At 37.9% G+C, this 12,290-nt stretch overlaps 1 protein-coding gene across 9 annotated transcripts in view; it reads right to left on the reverse strand.

Annotated features, from left to right (window-relative positions):
* Positions 1–12,290, reverse strand: part of GLIS3 (GLIS family zinc finger 3) — a 185,454-nt gene that overhangs the window by 10,030 nt on the left and 163,134 nt on the right. For all 9 annotated transcript variants that reach the window (XM_038170687.2, XM_072031661.1, XM_072031662.1 and 6 more), the window contains one exon: positions 4,471–4,652. In XM_038170687.2, coding sequence (XP_038026615.1) covers positions 4,471–4,652 — 182 coding nt within the window. The remainder of the gene's footprint in view (positions 1–4,470; positions 4,653–12,290) is intronic.

Genomic DNA, 12,290 nt, shown 5'->3' on the forward strand with positions numbered 1-12,290 from the left:
AATTGAACTTATCTTCTCAGGACTGCATCTCTGGATTGTATCCGTTGCTCTGTTACCAAACTATTTTAAACATACTCATGCACAACACACACACAAGGTTACATCAATCATGTTTCTTTGAATCAATACACTATAGCCAAGATCATTGAAATCAAGACACAGGTATTTTTCTGGTATGATAACATTATTTCCTGAGGGAAGTGAAATATTCATACATATAAAAAGAATTGCTGTATGTTGCAAGAATCTCTTCTAAATGCAAGAAGCTCTTGTTCTTTATCACATACAGAGCCTTGACCTGAGAGATTCTGAGTATCTGAAAACCACAAGTACACAGATCATTTTAAATTCACAGTTGAAATTCTGGTCCACATAAGTTTGTGATGGACTCTTGATCGCATTGACCTGACAGGGACAAAGATTTCATTACTGATATGTCACTAGCTGTGACTGCCACAGTTATCATTTCCACAGGGTAGGAATTTTCTGACAGACATTTATTTCCTTCTCTGTCAGCTCTCTGCGTGGCATCACAAAGCTTTCCCAGAGAATATTTTTTCCTGAAAATCATTATAATTATTACTGAGATACACACATTATGTGTGAGTGCTTTCTGCTGCTCTGGTATGTAAAATTTCTATCTATCTTTGACCTGAACTACAGGTGTTCTATGGTGTTTCTTTGCAGCATATTTCCACAGTGTCCATTGGGTTAATTACAGAAACATCATTTAGTAGCATTTGAGTGTGAAGAGCAAAAGAAAAAGGAAAGCTAGCATAGAGCAAAAAGATATCAGTTGGACATTGTACTTCCAGATGGACTTGCAAACATGGAAAGCTAGAAATATTTATTTTTCTTTTTTTTTTTTTTAATTGATTTTGACTCTTGCTAACCAAAAAATAATTCTTACTAGTATAGCTGCCTGTATAGCTACACTCGTATAGTTAACTCGTATCAGCTAACGACTGTTTTTAAAAGAAATTGCTGCTTTTATTGCACTGATTATTTTACATTATTTTTTTCCTTCTTTCATTACTCAGCCAATACTGGTCATCATCTTAACTCACAAACACATATGGCATGAGTTACAGGCATGACTTTAAAGAACAGTCAGATTTTTAGTGCAGAAATGTTTAGGCAGAATTAGAAGCATTATTCATCAGCTACATTCATGTCCAGAGGATTTTCATGTCACTCTACACTATATGCAGAAGATTGCTCACTGTGAAGGGGGAGTTTCTATAGCTATTTTTCCTATCTCACTCACCTTTTCTGACCTGTCTCAGAAAAGTATTTTATTTTTGCAACTGCCTGTGTACTACCTGTAGTTAGTTCCTAACTGCAAGACTCACCAGCACAATGCAGGTCCTCGGCCAACTTTTGAAAATTTCCAGGACCAGGATTGTATTTTACATGTATTCTGTCTAGAAGTAGTACAATGGCATCCTAGTCAAGCTGGTAAATCATCGCACCAGGCTCCGGTTCAGGATAGTTTCAGATTTACTGTCTATGGTTATGCATTAAACAATACTGCAGTCTAATGAAAGGAAAGGAAAGGAAAGGAAAGGAAAGGAAAGGAAAGGAAAGGAAAGGAAAGGAAAGGAAAGGAAAGGAAAGGAAAGGAAAGGAAAGGAAAGGAAAGGAAAGGAAAGGAAAGGAAAGGAAAGGAAAGGAAAGGAAAGGAAAGGAAAGGAAAGGAAAGGAAAGGAAAGGAAAGGAAAGGAAAGGAAGAGCTTCATGTCTGCAGTGCAGTTTTCTAACATCATTTCAAAACATCCCGTGCTTCAATGGAAATAATGATTTTCACAAGAGGAGGGAAAGACTGTATTTACTGCATTATATAATACTATCTAAGGCGTGAAAAAGACCCCTCAGATATTATCAGGTGCCTGATGCTGAAAATCACTCAAAACAATTCATGAAATCTCAGCTTCAGGCAATATTTTTCCCATAAAAAGCAGTATCACAATTCAAGTAGCTATTAGATATAAGAGTCTAGTCAATCTTGCATATCCTACATTTCTTTCTAAAAGATAGTGCTCTGAGATCTCCAGGAACTTGTAAATGCTCAGATTTTCTGTAAGGGATATTGTTTAGAACTTGTTTTCTTCAAAAAGCTTTCCTGGCAATGAAATTTTTCTTCCTTAGTACAGCCAATTTAAATGGAGTTGACAAGTTTAAGACTACATAATGAAACAGAAAAATGTCACAATTTTCTGGTAGTGGACAGAGCTGAAGTGGCTATAGCTACAGAACTTTAAATCATGAAAAGGCAGGATATGGACTGTAGGAGACAGAAAATAATAGAGCTTCCCATGGCTTATATAACAAATAGTCCAGGCAGGTGAAATAGCTCCATTTTGTTCTTTTATATTATAATGATGTGAACAAGGAAGGCAGAAATAATTTTGTTATTGCTGAGAAAACCTGACCATGAATTCCCAAATATTTGTTCTTTAGAGGGAGAGTTTAGGTAAGCAGACCAGCCACAAATGACAAACAAAGATTTTAGAATAGCCCATATAAGTGAGACAGCTGCACTTAAGTTGGAGGGAGAATATTCTGAAAAAATATTGTCATCTTAAAGTGACAATAAGTTACTTAGTTTTTGAAAGAATGTTTAATACGCAATTGTGGATGTTGCCTTGCCATGTATTATATCTACGAAAAAAAAAAAAAGAAAGAAAAAAAGGAGAGTTCAGCTCACATTGTCTTCCTACCAATTTTAATTGCAGAGATCTGTACAATTGCAACTTTCAGCTGCTATCTCTGCATATATAATTTCTGTCAGCAAAGTGTATTTTCAGCATAGCTTTTCCTGTGACAGGGAGGCAAGCATGGTAATACTAATGTGTGATCGAGTAAGGTAAGGGTTTAATGTCCAAACCCTTGAACTTAATCCATTTTTGGACCCATTTGGGAGACAGACTAAAGCTCTCACTTCAGTTTGGCTGTGGAGTAGGGCTTCAATATACATGTGAGATCCCCCTATATGGAGATCTATCCTGGGAATTCTTAAAATGGTTTTAATGAGCCATGTCATGGCCCTCTCTGGACCCACTCTAACAGATCCAAATCATTCTTGTGCTGGGGGCCCCAGACCTGGACACAGCACACCATCTGGGGCCTCATAAGGGCAGAGCAGAGGCGTACAGTCCCCTCCCTCGACCTGCTGGCTACTCCTCTGTTGATACAGCCCAGGATGCAGTTGGCCTTCTGGGCTCCAAGCACACACTGCTGGCTCATGTCAAACTTTTGGCAATGAACAATGAATAATGATGAGGAATAATACATTAAGAAACTTTGTTATGTGTTCTAATGACCCTTGATTATCAATGAAAATCAGAGAATAGACAAAGCCAATAATAACCCTTCACATCTATTCAAAAATCTTATGGTCTTCTTATACTAAGTTGTGCTGTATAGGGTTACCAGTTCCCAGAAGAAAGGTACCTGGTTCTCGTGTTGATCATGTACGGACTAATACAATAAGAACAAAGCAGGACTGACACCTTCCTTTCTCCTCTCACTCAAAAACTCTGGGAAATGCCTCATGGTCTTGCCTAATCACTACCCCTAGTGAGACTGTTTGCATCTGGAAAAGTAAATAAAAATAAGTGAAAGAAGCCTTAGTTTCTCAAGATACATTTCCTATGACATCTACTATAATCATTCTCAGGAAGTCTGATCAAGAGGCAGAATCCCAAGGCCTGTAAAAGTGCACTGGGCTATGTAGCTTGTGTATGTATATTTATTATATATATATATATATACACGCATACTTATATACACATATATGTGTATGCATAAATATATTACATACATATATTTAAACAGTTGAGAGGCAACGGTCTTCTGTCAATACATTCCCAAAATGTTAAAGTAATTACAATTCAGGCTTCATACTAGCTAAAAAAAAAAATAATAATAAAAAAAAAAATGAAAAACAACCCAATATTATGTTCATCTGCTGTTAATTTTCTTCCTGACTTTACAGTTGATTGAACAAAGAAGGAGAGGGAAGATTTGTAGAGACTGTTTACATAATGCAAGTGTGAATACAATTCTGAGAGACATGTATGCTAATGAAAGAAGAGGCTTCCATCCCACCACAATTGCAAGGGATAAAAATATTCCACTTCTTGAAAACATGGTAACTCTTCATGTATATAGTTGGAAGTGATTAGAAGCATAACATTAGTAAATTAAAATCACAAGCATCATGGAATTATTTGCAGTTCAATTTCAACTGAAAATCAGTCTGAAGAGAAACTCATAACTCCACAGTAAGATACATAAATATTAGTGAGGTTAAGAATTTTAAGAAAACCTGAACACAGTGTCCTAGAAGGCTACTTCTTTCAGGAGGAAAGGGGCCTTGAAAATACCAATGTCCTTGAAATGCTTAATTTGAAGCCAAGCAGCAATGACAAACGACTAACATCACTGATGAAGCGTCTTCCTTCTTACCTTGGATGTGGAGACTATTTGGTTGAAAGGAAGGATTTGATGCTGACTGGTATGTCTTTAGATGTAATCCCCCAGGCTGCTGAAAATGGGGAGTCTGTGGAGTTTGTCTCTGCGTCATGGAAGGAGGAACTGAAATTCTTTGGGGACTGATGTGTTGAGGAGGAGGAGTCAGAGCAACAAACCTAGGAGTTCAGAAACAGAATAAACTATAGAATACTGAGATTTTAAGATAAGAACTGAAGATAATTTCTACTTTACGTAGATCAATACAATGCTTAGGAGTTTGCATAGATAAAATCTTCTAAAAGAACAGTGGATAGCCCAAATACACAGTATGTCTGAGGTTGGAAGGGACTTCTTGATGTCATATGATGCGATCCCTCTGCTCAAACAGGGATACCTAGACCAGGCTGCTCATGGCCATGTCCAGATGCCTTTTGAATATCTTCAAGGAGCGGAACTCCACAACCTCTCTGGCCAACCTGTGACAGTGCTCAGTCGCCTGTACAGTGAAGTGCTTCCTGATGTTCAGGCAGAACCTCCTGTATTTCAGTTTGTGCCCATTGCTTCTTATCCTAGCACTGGGCACCACTGAAAATGAGCCTGGCTTCACAGGAGAGATGCTTCAGTCCCTTCACCATCTTCACAGCCCTTTGTTGGACTCTCTCCAATATGCCCGTATCTCCCTTGTACTGAGGAGCCCATAGCTATATGCAGAACTCCATGTGTGGCCTCAACAGTGCTGAGCAGTGGGAAATCATCACCTCCCTCAAAGCAACATTTTGCCTAATGAAGCTCAGAGTACCATTTCTCTTTTGTATGGCAGGGACACTTTACTAGTTCGTGTTCAACTTGGTGTCCACCGGAACCCTCAGGTCCTTTTCTGCCCAGCTTTAGATGGTGACATATCATAAACTTTGATGACTCTGAAATTAAAACACTGAATTTCAGCTTTACATTGGAAAGATCTTTTAAAATTCTGTGGGTTGGTTTTAATTCATAACTGTAGAAGGTATCCCTTCATAGGCAATTTATTTCTGAGGCATTTTTAGCTGCTAATAGTAAGACTTTTTATCAGCTGTATATGTTAATAAATAGTTATCCTTCCTCACTGTCAGAGAGTGATCAGTTCTGGTCAATGGACACTGTAAGTTATACAGTAGATTCAGGTTTCAAGTTCCAGAAATCTTTGTTCTATGTATGTTACATAGAACAATTGGGAATAAAAATAACCTGCAGGCAATATAATGTATATGAAGGCAAGTGTTAAATTGCTTCCAGCTGAGCAGAGCCTGACCACATCAAAATGTTGATCTGCACTCAAGTGTAAACTGATAAGCCATGCAGAAGAAAGAAAGGTTCAGACTGAGACTGGCAGTGCAGGTGCCACAGAAGTTCATCATTTCATTGGCATATTTTACACAGCTCTGTCACTACTGGCACTACAATGAGACACACTACTAAGTGAGAGGATTTTATAGTCTTGTGTATGTATTTTAATTATATTTCCTATAAAATGTATATCTAGAAGTACATTACAAATGCTTGCTACAGTCATTTTTGCAGAGCGAAAGCAGAGGGAGAACTGGGGACTCGGCCCCATATGACCAGCTATCTACCAGACCAACTAGATCTGGTCAGTAAACGAAAGCTCAGCTTAAGCTCAGGAATGTCTCAATGCCACTTTCTTATTCATGACATGAAAGTTGCTAAGGCCAGTAGAAAGACAGAGGATATTTCTGCAGGAGGGTGAATGAATAATGATATCATATTCCTGTTGCAGAACAGCCACTCTCTTTTCTCCCAAAAGCAGTCTGCATGCTATGTTAAGCAAAAGTACCCACCTTCCCTTCTCCGTGATGGGTGTGCTCACTGGCTGCTGCTAGGAGAGACTGATGCTTGCACTCTGACAGGATCCTGAACCATCAGTCTGGTCCCTGTCCTTCTGAGAATAGACCTCACTACACTAGATAGCATTTTCCTTTACCTAGTATAAAGATTGTTTTTCCTGCACAAGAATAAGGAAGTTGTAAGCTCTCCCTGAGTACAACAGAAGATGTAAGTCCAGAAGGAGCACTACAGAACACCTCTGGACATGGTCATCTAGCACGTAATACAATTAAATCCAAGACACCTGAGATATTTTATGCTACAGCTCAGAATCAGTTTCTGCCACACATCATCTATATGACTTTGACCTTATTTGTTATCTATTTATTATATTTCTGGTAGATGCATAATTTACATTTGTAGTATACTAAATGTCAAAATAAACTTTTTTTGATTTACTGACTGTTCAATTTTCTTTGAGAGTCATATTTTCAGGCATATTAGACACAGATTTAAATGGTCTTTATGATGATTTGATATTAGCTTCAAAAGCACATAAATTACTTCTGACATGCTATGTAGTTGGAGGCAAGATGTCAGTATTGAGTTGTTCAGTCTTTAATGCATCAAATATTTTTTTTTATTCCAGGTAACTGCCACAGTGTATACTTAAAGACATATTAGGGAGGAAGAAAATAAAGCATGAATGTGTTTCACAATAATACTAGAAAATAATTTTGAGAGAAAGAAAAAAACAGTAGCTGTCTTTTGATGAAAACATCAGAGAGTTTTTAAAAAGTGCCACAACTGCCTGGTCTCTCTGAGAAAGGACTGGAGTTAGCTTTTTGTATAGCACTCACATAGAAAGACTGCTATTTGCTGCCAGAGACCAAGAACAATGCACAGTAATTTTTCATTACTACTATTATTTTAAAAATCATTGGATATCATTCTCTGTGCTTTCAAAGTTCATTTGTGAAAATTACCTCTTAAAACTAATTTTCTCTTTTAAGTAGCCTACATTAACAGGCAAAAAAATCCTTTTCGAAACTCAATACGAAAAGCACAGTATTAAAGATTTCACATTTGATTTAACATCTGAAAAATCCTCCCAATGATAATGCACTACTTTGTATAGCCAGACAGGACTCCCTTTTAGTAGACTTCGGTGGTCTTTATAATGATTTATGATTCACTTCATGAATTCCTGGCTTACTCGTATGGGTGACTATAGTTATCTAGTTATATTTCCCTTCTGCCCAACAAAAGAGAAGCTTGGACTTCTCTCAGTCCAGATTTGTCCCCAAACAAACCACTGTATGTTACTGGGGGAACTGCAAATTTAATTTTGTTTCTGGAACAATCATGACCAGCTTGTAACCGCTACGAAATTACCATCAAGAATTGTTGCCAGGCACTAGAGCCCATGCAATCAGGAACCAGCCAGATTTGCAGAAGGGTGCCCTTCCCTATGCCTGCTGGACGCAGAATTAGAGGAAGAATGTTGTTGGAGCTTCAGATAGCCTCTCCCTTTCCAACACTAGCTAGGAAAATGTGTCCAGATAGACAATGACTAGACTAGATAGGAAACAAGATAGATAACAATGTTACCAAATTTTACCAGTTTTGATGAGATCATTTTAAACGGCATATATATATATATATATATATATATATATGGGTTTTGTTAATAAGTAGTACTGGATAAGACTACACAGGAAAAAGACTACTCTAGCACTTGTTGATTGGGGCTGGGCTAAATGTAAATTTTATACACAACCTGAACAGCCTGTGGAAAGGAAAGGAAAGGAAAGGAAAGGAAAGGAAAGGAAAGGAAAGGAAAGGAAAGGAAAGGAAAGGAAAGGAAAGGAAAGGAAAGGAAAGGAAAGGAAAGGAAAGGAAAGGAAAGGAAAGGAAAGGAAAGGAAAGGAAAGGAAAGGAAAGGAAAGGAAAGGAAAGGAAAGGAAAGGAAAGGAAAGGAAAGAGGAATGCTAGTAATAATGGTAGTTTATCTTAGCTGAGTGCCTTGTAGTATGTGGCCACCTGTGAAGTGTTTGATGTGGTGGGGAAACAATCTTTTATGTCTTAGCAAGCATATGTAAAAGGTGTTCTTCACCCAGAACAACAAATGCACTGAGACTCCTTGACTAAAGAACTGGCTTTGCTGAATTGGATGGTCATCAAAGTGCTGAAGGGATATTTTTTGTTGGTGGAGTAAACACAGAGAGCTGGGTGGAGAGAAGCCCTTTTTTATTTAACTTCCCACAAGACAGAACTCTCATTGCAAGCCAAGACAGTAGAGGTAGGTATCATGTAATCTCAAGTTGTCACTGTTCTAGCTGGTTAGAAGCAAGAAAAGCAAGAAAAGAATAACCTTGCAAAACTATGCCTGCCCTAAGGCTGTTTGATGGTATTCCGCTTTTCCATGGAAATTTGAAGAGTCATCCCCTCAGGATTATCTTGGCTGCTTTTTTTTTTTTTTTTTTTTTTTTTTGGTTGGGCTATCAGTTGTTCATTTGATTTTACACTCCCAGCCTCAGGAAGCTCATGGAAGTACATGATCGGTCAAGCAATACTGGACATACTCCTTATAAACGAACCTCTTGGTGGGCTTCTCCTACCTTCACTGCTTGTTGTCTCTAAAACTTGTCATCTCATCGACTTCACAGAGCTCTGTGTAGCTAAATAGCTGTCTCTCCTGCTATGGATGAAGGAGAGCAGGAAATTTGGTCCAAGATTGGAGCCAGCATGCTGATGACAAGAGGGCCAGAACTGGGGAATGTTTGAGTGAGGCAGACTTAAAAGCAAGAATGGACATAGTTAAGGACAGCTGTAAACTTGCTTTAAAAAAAAGTCTAAAGGTAAATTTACTCTGAGCCTTTTCTGTAGTCAAAGAGAAATAACCCTGTCCATTCTTTGACCTGTTTGACTGTTCAAGGAAAAAGGACTTAAAGCTTTTTACCATCTCTTGGTAAATAAGCTAGGTTACAAGAAAAAATGTCTCACACAATCAATTTTTCCTTTTAACAGAAAGAACATGTTATGTACCCAAATACCAAACAACCCACTGGGCTGCAGGACAACAGCTCTCAGTTTAATATCCCTGGAGGTTTTGCACATTTCTGCTTTTGATGTTTCAGATTTGTAGAAGAAAAGTGAATTTTTCTGAATTGGGCAAAAGATTGTTAGGACTTCAAATCTTGTATTTCACTTTTCCTACCTAATAGTTTGCTGGGAAAAAGGTTAATTTCAGTTATTCTGTAGTTTCAAATAAGTCCTGCAGGCGATTAGAAACAAAATAATAACAGCAGATTGTACTATAGTAATGAAAGCAAGTGAAGAGAATATTTTATTTGCTAGGGACACAAAACATTTGTTAAAAACTATACTGAAATGAAGGCAACTGCATCTGTATTCAGCCTCTAAATTTGCACTCATAAAGCTCTACCTACAATCCTCCAGGGGAATAATTCCACAGCAAGTTTCTATCCTAACGGTGTCCAAGGGAAGTTAACTGCACATACTAGTGAATTTAGTTCTATATCCTTCTTATCAGTCATTCATAAGTGTCTAACAATCCTTTTCATGCTTTTTTTCATGCTAAGTCCTCATGCTTTAGGAACAGAGGAACTGTTCTATAAGGTATAACCCATCCATCCAGCCCAAAGAAGAAGTGAGATGAAGAAAGAACAGCCCCTCTGACCAGCACCACAAGTTATTTAGTGAGATGAAGAAAGAAGAGTGGAATTTTTGCAAGGAACCTGTGAGAGGGCACATCAAAATACAGGTTTCCTGGGTACAGAGATAAACCTTTAAAATCTCGCCATTTGCTGTGGTTGTAATGAATAAGAAAACTTTTTTTTTTTTCATATGTATATAGATAAAAAAAAAAAAAAAAAAGAGGAAAACAGTGCCTTTGGAAAAGAGAGAAATTGTGGACAGAAGATAGAGAAAAATTCCATGCTTTGCTAGGTCAGCTCTGGCTTGGCATCAGACCTGTTGCCACCTCCACACTTTAATGTCTGTCATTTGAAGGTGTCATTTGCTCACTAAGAAAAAAAGTGCTAATGTCTCAGCAGCCAATCCTCCCAAGTGCCTCATGCCAGAAAAAAATTACTTTACTGATTTTAAAACCACCCTGTTAAGGTCTCTAACTAAAGGCTTTCTTCAAGCCACCCCATACAAAGGGCTTTGTAACATGTGAAGATCAGATGTCCCAACTCCTTGTTTAGAACAATTCAAAGGCTTTTGCTTCTGAAAGTCTGGCTTGGAGCTACTTACTATTTGACAGCAAAGACAAAAGGAATATAACCACACAGTCAAATAAGCAAAAAGAAGCACTGTCACAGAACTTATAGTATTGCAGTAATGCTAAACTGAACAGTTCAAGTCCTTTTTCCAGCTTTATGTAGTCTCCAGACATTTGTGTGAAATCAGGATGTGTCAGGCTTCGGAGACATACCAGTAGCCCTGCTTCATAGCATGGTGAAAAACATCTAGAATGCCATGTCCAAAGAAAAAGGCTAGACATGGCCTCATGTAAGTTAATGGGCTACTCTTTGCACAAAAGTGAGTCTTAAAAAGCAAAACGTGTATGCTCTTTTGTTGTTGTTGTTGTTTGACTGGTTTTCTTTTTGTTTGTTTGTTTGTGTGTTTGTGTTTTTTTTTTCCTTTTGGTGTTGTTTTTTTTTTTTTTTTTTTTTTTTTTTTCAACCAAGGAAGTTACTATTCAAAATTATTAGAAATAATTTCAAGCATTTGTCATCATCAGTTTTGAGGCACATTAGCTATTCCACATAAAAACAGAATTAGTTTTCTGTTTTTTAAGTAGATCATTTTTTCAGCTTCCCTCAGTGCCCATGTCTTCTTCTATTACTACTTGCTACCTTCATTGAACAGTTGCAGTACTCAAACTAGGGGAGCAATGAAGATCAGAACCTAAGAACTGGAAGAAACAAAATGAAAGCCTGCATTTTTATTATCGAGTTTTGCTCCTTCAGTGAATGAAATTGCAACTCTCTATTTGACTTGCATTTAGTACATAGAGCTTTGTACACAGAATGAAACCAGAGGGATGTGTGCCTCATGTTTAGTTCAGTTTCTCACGTTAGAAAGCTCAGTTTGGTCCACATTCACCCTCCCATTACCTTAGTGGAGAAAGATGGAAAAGAAGCCTTGCAATTATTTCTGTATCCCATGGCCACTGAGAGGTAGAAAAAGCAATTATTTCTTTTTGCTGCTGTCACTCACAAGCCTGAGTCTGCTGTCTGTAATGGAAAGGGCATATGAATGGTCCCAGGGTCAGAAAAGCTGCTAGGCAAGCTTGGACTGTGTTTGTTCCAGCAGATGTAAGCCATTGCAGGGACAAGTGCCAGTCAGTCCATCCTAACTCTGGAATGAACCCAGGAATCAACCTGTGGCATGTCAGGAACTGTACACCATGAGGGGGACAAATCCCCTCTTTGCTCCTAAAACCTGCGGTCATCTCAATGATTTGATGGACCTTTAAAGGTCCCACCCAAGTCAAACCATTCTATGATTCTATGGGGATAAGCAGGGGAATTTACATGTTTCAAAGACACTATTTCAGGCACTTTGCATACCAAAATGTTCTTTTGTTCCACTCACATTTTCACAGCTACAATCAGATCCAGAAAGTGGTGTGACAGACTACTTGCAGGACCCTTACGCAAGTGAACCGTATCAGATTCAAAATGCAGACTCTGTATTAATTTTTATTTTAAACAACATTTGTCTTAATTTTTACTATATGCTCTGTAATCAAACCAAAACCGCTGTAATATACTTTTTTTTTTTTCTTTTTCTGAATTTAAATTGCCATATGTCCCACTGCCCAAGTGAAGATACTGGCATATTTTTTTTTAATCCAGAGTAACTCCACAGATGGGAAATAGCACTTAACCCCTTTAGAAGAGAGTGTACACAGCTAACATATGAGAAAGGGCCTTATCATGATAATTTCTAATATT

This window comes from Anas platyrhynchos, chromosome Z, assembly GCF_047663525.1.
Source record: "Anas platyrhynchos isolate ZD024472 breed Pekin duck chromosome Z, IASCAAS_PekinDuck_T2T, whole genome shotgun sequence".
Classification (NCBI taxonomy): Eukaryota; Metazoa; Chordata; class Aves; order Anseriformes; family Anatidae; genus Anas; species Anas platyrhynchos.